The sequence below is a fragment of the Carassius gibelio genome, chromosome B14 (assembly GCF_023724105.1).
Source record: "Carassius gibelio isolate Cgi1373 ecotype wild population from Czech Republic chromosome B14, carGib1.2-hapl.c, whole genome shotgun sequence".
NCBI classification, from domain to species: domain Eukaryota; kingdom Metazoa; phylum Chordata; class Actinopteri; order Cypriniformes; family Cyprinidae; genus Carassius; species Carassius gibelio.
The window spans coordinates 14,158,669-14,174,899 of record NC_068409.1 but is presented as its reverse complement, the minus strand read 5'-3'; the positions used below and the strand labels follow the sequence as shown (position 1 = coordinate 14,174,899).

The 16,231-nt window shown below is 36.8% G+C and overlaps 1 protein-coding gene across 3 annotated transcripts in view; it reads left to right on the top strand.

Annotated features, from left to right (window-relative positions):
* Nucleotides 1-1,076: 1,076 nt before the first annotated feature.
* The window catches only part of LOC127971573 (PDZ and LIM domain protein 7), a 42,969-nt gene continuing 27,814 nt past the window's right edge, over nt 1,077-16,231 (top strand). For 2 of the 3 annotated variants that reach the window (XM_052574673.1, XM_052574675.1), the window contains exons 1-2: nt 1,077-1,243; nt 3,798-3,896. In XM_052574673.1, coding sequence (XP_052430633.1) covers nt 1,223-1,243; nt 3,798-3,896 — 120 coding nt within the window. In that variant the 5' untranslated portion in view covers nt 1,077-1,222. Of the gene's footprint in view, nt 1,244-2,574; nt 2,709-3,797; nt 3,897-16,231 lie in introns of those variants that run through there. The other variant, XM_052574674.1, reaches the window with a different exon arrangement.

Below are 16,231 nucleotides of genomic sequence, written 5' to 3'. Positions count from 1 at the left end.
CTAGTACTACCAAAAAAACAAACAAAAAAACAAACAAACAAACAAAGGTTTAAGTCAATTATTTCTATCTTTTGTTGTAGTGTGTAAGTAAATCAGTTTGCATTTCCAAACATTCAGTTTGCCATTAATTGGAATAATCCAGTGAGATTTTTGTTTTCACAAGTATTCTGACAACAGCCAGTTCTCCACACAGAGATCTGATCTCATCATCATCAGTCATGAGACGTGAACGACATGAAGAAACAGAACAAACAAACTGAGACAGACTCAATACAGAAGAACTGTGGCAATGTCTCCAAGACATTTCAAGAAACCTACATGCAAAGCTACAGTACTGTTAAACGTATTGGGCACTTGTATAGAAATGCTGTAACATGAGGATGTTGTCCGGTTATTTTTATCAATTAACTTCTATTAACTAAATTAAATCAACATTTGGTATGACCATCTTTTGCTTTTAAAGCAGATTTTGCCCCAGGTGCACTTGAACAATTTTTTTTTTTTTTTTTTTTTTTTAGGTAGCTTTGCAGGTAGATGTCTTAAAGCATCTTGGAGATGTTTTAGTCTTTTAATCTCAGTTTCTTCTGTTTATTCGTATATATAATTAGTTTGGTTATGTAATTGCATTTCGTTTAATTCCTTTGATCTTTATTTGAATTGGAAAAATACAGATATCATTATGTCATTGAGATTAATACATATTAATCATGTTTGTGCATTTAAATCTGGTCAAAGCCAAGCCACAAATAATGAACAGCTATCTTTAAATGTAATAATAGCCTAATAAAATCCTACTGAAATATAAACAAACAAATGTGAAAATAAATCGACAAATTAAATTAAACAACGAATTATTATTGGTAGAAACAAATGAATAAATATAAATAATAATAAATAGAAATCACAAAAAATTGTGACTGTATTCAACAAAGCACGATTACTACTTGCCTGAGGGTAATAGACTCTCATTAAATATGTAATTGAATACTAACTCAAACACATCATAAAACATATGTGAGTCTGGCCACGGGGGCGCGCCCACCGAGCCCGTGCGTCAGGCCTCCACGTGACGCATGACGTATGATCAGAGTCCTACTAAAAGAAAATCCAACAGGGAAAACCTGCGGCTTTTGTGAGCGACCTGACGCCTAAATCCAGAAAGTTTTAAAGTTGACTTGATCTGTTTGTAAGAGCCCATCAGCTCAGAAGACAGGAGGCTGCTATGTCTGCCGATCAGAAAGAGGTAAATGCGCTGCTTCCGAGCTTCTTTTTGGATGAACTGGGTAACACCGGTGTCGGGCTTTAAAAAAAGAAGAGTGTATCGCGTTTCTAGGTTACATACTCTCATATGAGAAGTACTGCAGAAGCGAGGTTATAACCAGTTATTATGGCAAACTTCAGCATCAGTTTGAGCTGTGTGTTTTTGATTTATGATGTCATTGAGAATGTTATAATGTGGATTTGTGATATAGCTCAGCATGTTTAATTCATTTGAATGCATTGGCTACTTTTTCTCCCCCAACACTCAATTCGTTATATTAACATGGTTTTGCATCTAATATGGATTCTCTTTTAATGAGCTAAATATTGTTTCTGTGGGAAATTGGATTAAAAAAAAAAAATCCGTTAGTTGTAAGTTTATTGCAGATTGTGTATCCTACTCAGTTAGTTTCACAAGGGCCTTGGCATTTGTCTTATTTCCCCTTATTGAAGAAAAAAAGTTAAATTAAACAAATTATTGTAGTTTATGTGTAGTTCATGGGTCAATACTTCTTTGCATGCAGTTTGCAAAGTACATGATTTATTCTTGCACTCACATAACCCCATAGACAGAAATGAGTTCAGACTGCTTGAACACTTGACTGTTTTATGCATAATTATGTGCTTCTTCAGCTTTATCAGTTCTTAAGCATAACGTTCTAATTCACCAATTGGGGGTGAAATGTCAGACTTCTGAATGAATGTTATTTTGAAAGTAAGTTTTTTTTTTATCACAAAGGACTGTATAAAATTGAAGGTAGTTAGTGGAACATTGAAATGCATCAGAAAAGAGACCTTTGAGAAAGTACAGTGCCCTCTCAATTACAGTTTCACCACGGGGTATGACAACAACAACAGCAGTTTTCTCCTCTCAAATTGTATTCAATATGACAAAACCTGCTTTGGGTGGTACGTTTTTGCCGTCTAAAACATATGTTATTCGCACCGTGCGAAAAGACCATTCACAATGTCTAATGTCTTCTCAATTGCAGTTTTACCACAGGGCAAAAGAGTGCCGCTGCGCTCTCAAATTGCTGTCACAATATCGTGCAACCATGCAACATATGTTATCCGCATTGAGAGGAATGTTCATTTGGCCTCCCACCCATCCAACCTGCCTTCTGATGTCTTTTCTTGTAGTTTATGGGTTTAAGTGTTCCATCTAGAGCCAGAGAATCTGAGGTAGTACATGTTTTCTCTTCCTTTACTCCCTCCCTCTCTTTCTTGGTCTCTCTCCCCCTCTCCGTGACTCGTGGGTGTTGGGCTGAAATAGTTTGGTGTACTTTTACATTCCTTATATAGCCTGTGGAGTATGAGAGACTTGTCACAGAGAAGGAGGGGAGGGAGTTGAGCTTTGCCAGCAGTGAGAAAGTCAGGCTATCTCGCAGTGCCTGATTTCCACTTGGTTTTCTGGAGGTTTGGGTGACAAGTTTGGCCCTTGGCATAAGGTATGTGTGCAGCAAGCCACACTGTAGCAGGTAAACTCTGTGTGGGATAAGATAAGCCTCTGGAGTTTGGAGACCATAAGTCACAGGGAGAGGGAGGTTTCAGCTTGTCCTTGGCTTTCTGTTTTATGTCATGTTACCATTAACTCTTGTACCAACCTGTAACATAATCAACATAGTGATGCAATGATGTGCTGGAGGTGCCAGTGGTGGATTAGGTTAATGTCTCATTAATGCATTAGTTGTTAAATTAATCTTCTGTCATCACACATGGGTTGGATTTAATGTATTGCATTTTAACTTGTGGATTTGCAAGAGTGTAGATAATTTGCACTTTCATTGTGTTTCACTGACCAGCAATTTGCAGAAATCTATAGGTGCTTATTTCTGTCACCTACCTGATCATTAATTTAAATAAGCCAGTTCTCAAATGTCTCCACGGAGACCGCCGTTAAACAGCGAACAACTGGTCACTCAGGAATAAAAGTGTTTTCTAATGGTTTCAGTACTGTGAACTTACAGTGAATAGTCAAGTCAACTTTATTTGCGTAGCGCTTTTCACAGAACAATAATATCGTTTTGCATAGTCACATTTAGCAGATTAGAGCTGGGCGATAATATAGTTTACATTGTGTGGTGATATAACCAATCAAGCAGTTGAGGTTTGCTATAGTTCTGTATGCAAATAAAGTTAGTTACTTATTCATCCAAGTTTACATAGAGACCTTTGCGATAACAGTATACGATATATATTCATTTCATCAGTGAAATGTGCTGTGGATGTTGAAATATCTTTGTGGAACCACAGATGCCAATAATCTTTTTTTTCTTTTGTTTTTAGAAGTGTTTATAGTGTAAATATAACTTGTACTGCATGTTTGAGGGTAAAGCTAGATGTACTATGTTTAATATTGTATTATATAATTGTTCAATCTACCTTCCAATTCATAAAGTTTGTAAGGTTAAAGTCACGGAGAGTCAGATGTCAGCAGCACACCAGACATCTGGTTTCAGCTTTGCTAGGAGCTCTGAATAACTTATAATATTATTACTGTGACTATAATCTTTCTTTTGTGTTTGTTTTCTCTTCAGGCAATGAATATATATAGTGTAACGCTCAACGGACCTGCTCCCTGGGGTTTTCGGCTTCAGGGAGGCAAGGACTTCAACATGCCCCTGACCGTGTCCAGGGTAAGTGACCTCCATCTTGGATGTAGCGATGGGTAAAAGGCATGTTTTGTTTACAGCTTAAGCTGTAAGCTGCTTATAAATGATGTTTTCATCTCATTTGTTCCCTTTAACTTTTCAGTTTGACAAATGAACAAGGCGTTTCGCCGATTTAATTTAGATAGCGTGAACCCATCGCTCACTCAAGGTGTTTTCATCCCCATAATGAAGTTTGCACCAATTCTGTTTCGGTTTACGTTGCCGCCTCCTCACACAGAAAAGCATCAAACGCAACCTCATAAGGAAATGCAATAAGAGTTAATGAGAAAAGTGTGCTCAGTGTTTCGTGAGGTCTATTTCAACACTCGCATTCCTTCAGAAACATGTCAGCGCTTGATATCAATGCCGTAAGAAAAGGGCTGCTTTCAAAACTCCATTCAAATGTCTCCTCACAAGGATATGTTATGCTTTGTTTAGTTTCCAGCATGCGTTGTTCTCTCTTTAAGGTCATTGAATCCTGGCTTAATAGTACCTCGAATGGAGCATATTGAACAGATCAGGTCCAGACGCAGAATTTCCATTCCTTATTTGAGCAGTGTTGTTTGTGATATACACACAAGCTCTGGTAGCTAGTGCGTTTGTGGACCTGAAAGGTCATTTCATTTGTACAGTATATGAATACCATAGGGACAAATAATGAGGCCTTGGTTTTGATAAAATGCTGCTGATATACTTTCTCATATCTAAGATTATTGTGCACAGACAATAATAAGTAAGATTTTTTAGTTTGAGTACACATAAGAAATTCTGTCCAGTGGTGTGTTTCCCAGAAGCATCATCAGCCAGCTGTGGTCACATGATGTTCCACTGTTATCAGTATTTAGTGAACTATTTTCATTGTACATTTGGAAATATCATTGCAGACTTGTAGGGTCTTGACCTGTAGTTAGAAGGAATATGATTTCAGTTTTACTCAGTTATGCTAGTGTGGCAGAAATTGCATACTTCATCTATACCAAGTGTTTTGTTTTCCTGTATGAACGGAAGATTTTTTTGCATGTTCGTTTTTTTTTTTTTTGATTCAAGTAATGTGTCTTTTTCTTCATCAGCATATGCTTCTAAATAATGATTGATATTGATTGTTTGGCTTTTTTTTGCCATTTTGAGATGAGTAACTATTCCCACTTGTCTGAAAATGTCACCACAAGTTTCAAAGTTCCTGACAGCTTTGCTCATTGGTAATGGATGTTTTCTGGATGCATTCATTTTTAAATGCTTTTTCTAAATATTGAGTTTTTTTAATGCTTTTGTGTGAATATCAGCTTCGAAATGTCAAGGAAACAATATCAGCGAGATTCTCTGTGTTTGAAGCTTTGCCAGACTTTACAACTCTTTGTCTGACATGGTAGAATAACCTGCAGCTGTCTACATCTGTTCAGCTCTCAGACGTCTGTCGGCGCTGATGACTTGCACTAACACTCCCAGCTTCAGTCAAAATGGTGACTTCATCCGTCAGTTTAGAGCCGGTCATAAAGCCGCCTGCTGCTGCCAGATGTTATGCAATAGCAGGAGCGTGTCTGTGCGTGTCATTCTTAGCCTGATTTAGTTTCTCATAAAGCACAGAGAAGGATCTTGTGTTTATGAAGAATGATTTCATTACAGGATTTAACAGATACCGGCATTTTCTCACGCTAGAGCTAGCATGGCAAAAAGGATGCCTATCGTTTTAGAAATTAAGCCTATCGTCTGATTTTGAGAGTAAATTGCATGAACAGAGCTTCAGAAAAATCTAGAAAAAGTCCATTCAGAATAATCAGTTATTCTCTTTATAGTTCAGTGGCTCTCTATGCAAGGCCACAATCTCAATTGCAAAGCACCGAACTTGCATGTTATCACTGTTTATTACCTTAATAGTAATCACGTGACCTAAATTGGCACGTGCCATAGGTAAGTGAAATAAACACATCATTCCTCAGACGCCTTCACCTCTCGACAGACGTGAAAATGAATTTTCTAAAGAACGTTCCAGCCAGACGTCTACCCGTGTTCAGGTTGACACCAGCGAGTCATTAGCGTGACAGGAGGTGAATCATTAGGTGTGTTTGTTCTGTCGTTTGAGATTACACAATACTGTTAAAGGTGATTTGTTAGTCTTGTATGAAGGGTGGTGGTTCATTCTGCTTGACAGAAGTCTACGCCCTCTTCTTCCAGTTCTGAACTGTTGAGTTATGCAGTGTTAAATCACAGGTCATGGTCTATAAACAGGTCATGATGTAATAAAGATATGCTCTGTCCACAGGTTCTAAAGTAGAATAATTTGAAGACGGGTGGTCTGTCACCCCCCCCCCCCCCCCCCCTCAGTGGGAGAACAAAGAGGTTAAAGAGTGAGGTTTTATGGGCTTAGGCGCATAAGACGGGCCATTCAAACAGGAGAGTGATGAAATGGAACAGTGGTTTATTTATAGGGACTGCTTGAACGTTTGCTGTTATACATAATAATTAGTGGTGCTGGTGCTCACTAAGGATTTGAACACACCACTAATCTTGTGTTTTAAACTTTGTCATGTAACATCCTGCATCGTTTGCGCTATACAGGCATGAAATATGAGGATCTGATTAATTACTTTTGTCTAAATATGCACATAAATCCAATTGGGATTGGGGATAGATCATCTAAACATGAAAATTGTGTGTTTTGAAGATGAATCATAGGTGCAACGTTTGTAACAACAACTGTCTTTGGTTTGGCCTCTTTGGAGTTTAAGGACCATTAAGTAACCACCTAGTAACATCCTAGAAACCACATAATGCACAAAAAAACCATTCCAGTCTCCTATTACTAATTCAGTCTAGCAGCATTAGTGATTTGTGTTTTTCCTATGTCATAAGTAGGGGTTCATTTCATCAGCTGATGGTAGTTGGAAGCTGGATTGGCCTTAATATTTCTCAGAGCATTTTCCTTGATTCCTCCTTTCCTTCACCACCTCCTCCTCCTCCTCCTGTTTTCTTTCGGTTGCACACATCGGCACATTTCTTCAGCATTCCTGGGATTTTAACGCTGCTTTCCTATTCCTGGCAACAGAGTGGCCCTTTGTCTGCTTTTGTGCTATCCATTAATGTCTCAAATCATTCCCAAAACCAGATGGTTCTTGGACCTCAAGGGAACATTTTCCTGATGAAATCAATGAAAGTGAAACCTACAGATGACACGCATCGAGATGGATGGATCTGTGTGTACTAGCTATGAAATCCATAATCATTTCAGTACAAGTGTTGTGATTTTGTATTTGCATCAGTGGATGTCCATCTGGTTTGCATTAGCAGGCAACATGCCATTCAGCTGAAATTAAACTCAACTGCAATTAGAAAATTATATATGATGTAATCTTTAGAAGATTAGAGCACAGTTTGAGTGTTTTTTTTTTTTTTTTTTTTTTTTTGTGATTTGTTCCTGGGGACTCCAGCTTTTTGACGTTAAGCCAAACTGAGGCCGGTCTGTGTTCTTGATGAAGACATTACTTTGTGTATTTTACTCTGGAGGTTAGAGACCTCATACAATTAAATTTGGAGTTTCGTGGCTTGTAGTCATTATCTGTTCACTTTTAGGCCATCTGCATGCTAGTGTGCTTTTAAAAGTTGACTTAATCCAATTTATTTTCTTGTAGAAAAACAGACCTTAAATGCTGACGACTTGGTTCAAAAGGAAGTGTTTTATGTTTAATGCTTTATGTATTACATGCAAAAACTTACTATATAAATAAATTTACTATTTTAATATTTTTTAAAAATGTTATTTATTCCTGTGATGAAAAAACGGAAGACTTTGGTCTTCAGTGTCACATGATCTTATTATATTTGATGCTAAAGAAGCATTCCTTATTATCATCAGTGCTGATACTGCTCAATATTGTTTTGGTGGAAAGAAACCCACATGATTTTTAGGAGACTTTGATAAATTAAGAGTTTATAAGGAAATCTTTTTTTTTTTCTTTTTTTTGATCAATTTAATTTACAGTATCCTTGCTCGCTCTCTCTCTCTCTCTCTCTCTCTCTCTCTCTCTCTCTCTCTCTCTCTCTCTCTTATATATATATATATTAAAGACAGTGACAGACAACACTCATCTTAACTAAATATCAGAGTGAGTGACAGATACAGTAGAAACATTATGTGTGCTTTTGTATTAAATAATGACCCAGATTGTGCAATACATTTATTAGCCTTAGAGTAAAGGGAAGCACAACTTGGGAAATGAGAGCATCCAAGGTGAAAGCTATGGATGTATTTTTAATATTTGTAAAGTTATCCATAGTTTTTTTGAGGTTCTTTTTTTTTTAAGTATCGGTTCAGGCACCGTTTAGGCACCAGTACCATTTTAAAAATATCGAAAAGGCACTGGACCCTACTTAAAAGTTATTATTTCTCACTGGCTCATTTACCAAATGGGTGCTTCCTCTTCCTCCTCCACAAATTAAGATACTGTAGGTAGTTTGGTAGCGAGACTTTTTAATAAATTATCGCTTGACAGCATTAATTTTGACAGCACTATAATGTTTATTGTATATAGACAACAATACAAGGGTAATTGTTACTAAGCCTGCACCAATGTTCTTGTCCATTGCCCTCGCAGATTCCTGCAGCTAAGCTTGGATGTACATTTACATTCCATTAAAGCTTATTGATGACATGCCTCTGAAGTTTGACTTTTTGCACCATATCATATATACACATATATATATATATATATATATATTATTTTTATTTTTTTTTTATTAATTTTTTTCAAGATTACAATGGCTGTCAAGAAAGTGTAATTATTGACTCCAGAAGTTCATATTCAGATTTTTTTTAAATGGCACGTCACTGTTGCACATTTTTGACTATTCCCCTTAGAATATAGCACATGAATATGGTATATTTTTTTGTTGTTCATTTTCAGTGTGATAGCTCACTATCATGAACTGTCATAAGAAGATCCTTTAAAAAAAATTGCTTTTATGTTAAAATAAAAATGGTTATTTTAGTATATGGTTAAAACTAGGGCCGGGACTCGATTAAAAAAAATTAATCTAATTAATTAGAGGCTTTGTAATTAATTAATCGAAATTAATCGCATTTTAATCGCATATAAATATTTGACCTGAAAACAGTGAGAAGTAATTTTTTTTCACATGGATATACAGTATACCATTGAATAATGACTGAATACATAAGCTTAAGCAACAAAATATTGTTTATTTTTGTTCAACCAAGTCTAGCAGACCAGTGCAATTTTTGCCATGAAGTGTAGCAATAGCATATTTAGAAACAATTTAGAAATAGTACATTTCAGAAATTCAGGAAGCTTATAGGTGCTGGAACCTTCTGTAAAGAGTTTTTTTTAAGTAAAACACAATACTGTCAATTACATTCAGAACATTGGAAACACTGACTATTAGAAAGCATCTCTCTGTTGCTTCAGAGGCCATAACATACTAAGTCCAACTCTCAATAACCTTGGCCAAAACAATAAAGAGTTCAACATAAACTGTTGCACCAACAAAATAATACATAGTTCAACATAAAGTGTAAAGTCCACGCTAGCTGCTATATGTTTTGCGTTTAGGTGATACTTGAGGCTCGATGTGTGCTGCGGTGATGTGCGAACGCTAGTTGGTGCTTCAGTATAATCGGTCCGCCGAAACAAATCCAGTGAGAAACGTTCCGCGGTGCAAAAATAAGTTATTAAAAATGCGGGAATTTTTTTTGTGTAATTAATTAATCTTAGTTAACGCGTTATTTTTTGTGTAATTAATTAATCTCAATTAACGCGTTAAAGTCCCGGCCCTAGTTAAAACATAGGAGTAAGTAAACAATGATATAACTTTCACTTTTGGCAATAACTTTCACTTTTGGCAGAACTATTGCGTTAAAAACAATACTGGGTTTACTCATCATATTCCCAGCGTCTCTGGCCTGTGGACCTAATCATCAGAGCTTGTCAGAGTCTTTTTAACAAGTTTGTCAATATCTATTTATTTGCTTTTGGAGGGCTTGTTAGCAGGCGTAGCAGTGGCTGCTCTAGGAGACCTCTGAAGTCGGTCTGGTTTGAAGCTTGGCTCTTACATCCAAGATATTTATGGCTCACTCATATCAGCTGACGCAATTGCTCTGAGGCTCAGTGTCTTACAGCCCCCCATAAGGAAATGGAAAGTGAAATGCTGCAAGGATTTTAACGGTCAGTTTTAGGTGGTCTTTAGAGTCACCGCCTAAAACTGACCTAGGGTGGTCTTTAAGGTCACCACATAAACTTTGAGCACCATCAAGGACAAAAGGACTGGCAACTGCAAGTCTTGGGGAGAATTACAATATTTGTAATAGGCCATGACTTTAAAGCCCATTTAGCATCAGATTTCTGGCACATGCATGGGAAATGTTTGTTGAGCTTTATTGTTGATTGTGAGCCATATCATCCCTCCTTGAACATCTATGACCGCCGTCCTCGTTTTTAGCTGTTTATACAAGTTGAATTTCTTGTGTCGTCCTGTGTATTGATGTCAGAAGGTTTAAGGTTTCTCAACTCTTCCCCCTTTGACTTGTAAAAGGCCTTAGCACAGCACTTTACTGCCACCAGACTCAAGTCAAGGAACAGCTGGGCGCTGAATTTGATCCAGGAACACAGGTGGTCGTGTCCATCAGCTTTATCTGCATACTCCACCACACATTTCCCTTGTCTTCTGTCCTTCTGTTTTGTCTCTCAAACATTTTTTTTTTCTGCCGTGCCCATATTTCTCCATGTGTTTGCTTCTCTGATAGTGATTAGTGCTTCTAAAAATCAAGAATAAATTAATTCATCAATTAATAATTCTAATACAAATCATCACCTGTATTTTTGAACATTCTATTTATTGATTGATTGATTGCCGCTGATCACAAATGGATGTTAGGCAAGATGTTACACTGCTCGATCCCATTGCAAATGAAAAATGAGCATGCTGGTCTGGTCTGTTTCCTGTATTCCTGCCAAAGTGCTACGCCTGGTGGAGGACATTTATTTAGACCCCAGCCATTTCCTCATGATGTCATGATGACATCACAATACTTCTTATGTTTCATAAATATTTGTATGGTCTCAAACAGGCTCCTGAGGGCAGAGGCTCGAGGACAGTATCTTTTGTTCTCTTCCCCCAGTGCTGTCCAACTCCAGATTCCCATTCAGAGCTCAGCAGAGAAGACTTGTAAATGTTTGTTGAAGTGAATGAATAGCAGGCGGCCAAGACAGGAAATGTGGTCGAATTTGGAGAATGGATAGGGAGTCTGAAATGTCCAGGGCAGATGTTGAGGGTTTGAAAACAGCATTGCATGCAAATAGATGCCAGCAGCAAAAGCTGGATCTCATTAGGGTGTTACCACCAAACGTCTTATGATGTTATTACACACTAAGTGCTTTTAATGATGCACAGCATTTTACATTTTGAGTTGCTTTTATTTGTTGCCAAAAGTGGCGATGCTGTTGGAGTCCACAGGGTCAAGGTTTTGCATTGTTTCATTAACCCTACTGGTAGATGTAGAAGCTACACCGTCTGTTTCCTAAAGCATCATTCTCCATTGATGGCCATAAGAAAAAAAGAGCAACTGCAGTTGAAATGAAAGGATTTGCTAACACATATCCTCCCTGATTGGGTCAAGAACCTCACCTTTTAGCTTTAGGGTAGAACGCTAACCTTTCCTATTTACCGTTTCCGTGGGAGTTTTGAGCAAAGTTTCCTCAAATGTTAATCGCCAACGGAAATCTTGCTGAACTGCTTGCCAGATCAACAATGGGTCAAAACATTCCTCCAAAACTTGGCAGAGCTCGCATGGTTGGGAATGAATGTTCACAAATTTAATATGGCAGATCAGTTTGGCAGGATCTTGGGTCTGGGTTGTGTGCCTTCTCATCAGTGTGTGGCATTCAAGTTGTTCACACTTTACTCTGTAGTAATATGAAACTGTCACTAGTCTTATTTTCCCTGAAGACATCAGACACCGGTTAACTTGGAGGGTCCGTGTACGTTTTGATAGTTTGTTTTCCAATTTGAAATGAAATAAGCAGAAACAAGAAAACGGACCCTTTATTCGTTTTTTCGTTTTTTTGAAAACACGAAAAACGAGATTTCGGCTTGATTTTCGTGATTTAGTTCACAGGCATAAAACGAATAAATGACTTCAAAATTCGTTTTCCACATGTGGGCGGTCCTAAGACGCCCCCTTCCGCCGATTGGTCAAGCAAATCTGAGCACGTGGCGTCATCAGTTGTCGTGTCGCTCAGGTCTGTTCAACAAAATAATAGTCCTCTAACGTTACTATGGCTACCGATTCTTAAACTGTGCAGGGCAGGTCCTGTTGGACTTTCTTCTGTGCAACTTTACGCGTTTCACAGAAATCTTTACATCAGAAATATTAAATATTAGTCTGCCACCAGCCCGTTTTAATTAGCGGTGCGGAGTTAAATCTGTGTGGTGAAGCTGCGCTAGACAGCGCCGAGCGGGAGAGGATCAATGACCAGTGTTCGGTCAGCAGTCAGAACTTGGTACCGATGATGATGAAATACATTTTTACTGAAAATGACCCGCGAGTATGATTGACAGGACGATAGCGGAGACAATTAAAAGCGCAATATAACGTCTGTAAATATATATATATATATATATATATATATATATATATATATATATATATATATATATATATATATATATATATATATATATATATATATATATAGCCTATATGTATATTAATATAAGTGACTTTGTCTTTGGTTTTAAGAAAATAATTGTGAACCACAAACCGAGCCTTCGTTTTAAAGGGCGATTTCCAAATATATTTTATTTATTTGTTATAATATGGGTATTTTATGTCACCCGTCTTATTAGTTTGAATATAGTAGGCTATACGCGATTTTTTTAAATTTTTTATTGTACTATTTTACTGTTGTTTTTTAATTAACAATATATCATAACAACTTAAAAAGATCAAAATCTGCAGAAGAGATTAACAAATAACATTGGTGTTGTCATAAGGCAAAATAGGCAAAACACATCTGTTTTTCCTCTAGATCACTTTACAGTGTGATGGAAATAAACTTTTCTTAAAGCGTGTTGTATATCACCACAGCTTTATTGGCAGCCTTCTTTATATGTTGTATAATGTAATAGACAATTGTCCTGCAAAATGATGAGGTTTGGTAAAAAAAAAAAAAAAAAACATTGCGAGCAAATGTCGAATTGTGTTTTGAAATTTAAATCAACAACGTAAGAGGCTTCAGGCTGTCTGATGAACTCTGTATGAACCAACACCCAGCTTTGCAGTATAGGTGGCACAGAAACAGCATCTGACCTGGCATTTAGATGTACTTTACACACTGTCTATTGCAGCTCAAAGGAGGCTCTGTGAATTTACATTACAAATTCATTCTAAGAGGCTATTAAATGTGAAGTGACAACATGAAACACTACTTTTAATATATATATATATATATATATATATATATATATATAAAACGCCAGCAGTTGGTGGCAAGTCACCCTGATAATGATTAAATACCAATTTACTCATTAGGCTTTATACCATGAAAAAAAAAAAAAAAAAAAAATATATATATATATATATATATATATATGTGTGTGTGTGTGTGTGTGTGTGTGTGTGTGTGTGTGTGTGTGTAAAAGCAGGAAGTCCAGTCCTGGCTGTATAATCAAACAATAAAACGAGAAACAATGCATGCCATCAAGAACATTTTTTATTCCACAGGAACTTGATCCAGTTCACTTGTTAAAGGATACTCCACTTTAAAATAAATTCTGTCATCATATACTCGCTCTCATGTTTTTTCAATCCTTTATGAATTTCTTTCTACTCTCAGTCCAGCCTCTCTCATTGTTAAACCATGGTTTATCACATGATCGACTACTGTAGCCTTGTTTCCATTTCTGACTCATCCTCTTCCTCCCCTTCCTCCTCTTAGTCGAACTCGTCCTCTGGCTCTCCCTCCAACTCCTCTTACTCTGTCTGCAGTGTTTGCATCCATTATCCAAAAGCTATTACTTGACCTTTGGCCTATTTATAGACCACTACTAAAGTTATGATTGGTTGCTGTTAAGTAAAGGAACAAGTGTTTGCACATGTGAGGAGTTAGTGTGAGGCACTGATGAATTAGTGTGGCATTTTGATTGGTTGTGTTTATAAAAGGAAATCAAGAAACTTCCTGTCAGATTTTTGTGTGTTGTATAGAAAATTGTGTGTTGTGTTTTGCAAAAAGTGTTTAACGAAATTGAAAACTGAGTAAAAGGCCAAACATTTGTGTAGGGTTTTGCAGATTTAGTGTGTGGTTCTGTTGTCTGAGTGTCTTTAGAAATTGGTTTTAGAAATTGTGTGACAAGTAATAATTTGTGTGTAAGAAGTTGAAAAAAAAACTGTAAGCATTTTAGAATATTCCCTTGCTTTGATAATAAATTATTTGCTGAAATGTATTAGCTTGTGGCTGATCTGATTGATCATAAATGGGCAAGCAACCACAATTTTATATTTTTTACAAGTGTTGTTTTCATTTAATGTTTGCATTAGGGTTATTTAAATTAGCATTTAGCTTATTTAGGTTAATTTTGTTTCTTAAATCTGAAACTTATACTTTTTTTTTGCCATATTGCATGATATTTTAATATACATCACAAAAATTGAAACTTGTCATTAACAAAGCAATTTTTTTTAAACCCTGTTCTTTATTGCAATACTATTAAAAAACTTGAACCTTAAGTAATTACTGTGATATGAAATGTTGATACTTGCACATGCCTATTACATAATTCACACTAAAACTTTGTTTTACCTGGAATCCGGTGAGCATACCAGGACTGCACCACACGGTCAAGACCAACTGTAGCATCCTGACAAGATAGTGCAGACACGCAATAACGTTTCAGGTCATCTTCCATGTCCAGTTCCTCCTGGTTCACTAATTGCATCAGTTCCCCTTTCACTGGATAATTCACTCTGTTATTTACTTCAGGCCATATTCTTTCAATTGTGTGATTCTTTTTATTTAAAAGGAAAAAAAGGAAAACAATTAGACTAGCACAACAGCTACATACAGTTAAGGAAGTTAGTTTATTACATACAATCTTGGACCTCTACAGCAGTGGATCTTAAATCTGGTTGCTTTAAGGAGGTATTTCTACCTGATTCTACATAGAAATTCTAATGTCGTCGTTGTGACCTACTTCAATCAGTTCGTTGAAACATAAAACAGGGGAAAGCCGTTATAACCTAATTGAGTTACATTGACTTAACATACAATTTCCATTAATGCTTGCTCAGGATGGACACATTCAACACATATGCACCTGCTCATGAGATCAATCAAAGTGAAAATCGCAATTAACAGCAATACTCTTCAGCACAATGGTAACCACAAAATTTTATGACAGAAAAAATTGACAGAGTTGACACCCAATTAGATGTACAGTATCTGGAGTTGACCCTTTTCATTAACCATTTATGACAGTTAATGTGTCTGTCTCCCTTTTGCTATTTTTAGTTCAAGAACGTTTCCTCTAAAAATTGTAATGTTGAAAATCTTTGGATGTAAATTATTCTACAGCGCATTCAGGAAAATCTAACACTTTTGGCAAATATTATTTCAAGATAGGCCCTGTTAATTATCACAGTAAATCTTACAGAGTACAGGCATATGTAATTGAATCAATCGACTGCCAATGTAAATGCCACAGGCCGTGACTGTGTCAGAGTCAAGAATACCTCCGATTTTGTAAATTACCTTCTATCATCTGTTAAAAGTCCCTTTCCTTATCAAATTACTGAAATTATGTTGATAAGATACATATTCTTTTGTCTAATTATTATTATTATTATTATTAGAAAAGGGGGTTCCTAATGTTTTGGCTCATGGACGATGCCAAAAGAGAGTGTCTGTGGATCTTTTGCCAAATGCAGTGGAGGCTGCAGGCAGGTATGACCGTGAAGCAAGATCTTCATTGACAGCAGTTTCAACTTTTGGGCAGAATCCATTTCAGTCAATAGAGGACCAGGTTGCTGTGGAGAGGCAGTTCTCTATGCAGTGTCCTGACATTGCGTCTCTTTTTTAACGATGAGGGGGTGGTGTTGGTGCAGTGGATAAGACACATGCCTTTGGTGTGAGAGACCCGGGTTTGAATCCACTGTGAGACACCAATGTGTCCCTGAGCAAGACACTTAACCCCTAGTTGCTCCAGAGGCGTGCGACCTCTGAAATATATAGCAATTGTAAGTCGCTTTGAATAAAAGCGTCAGATAAATGAATAAATGTAAATGTAAATGAACGTGTTGTCAATTTCCAACAAGA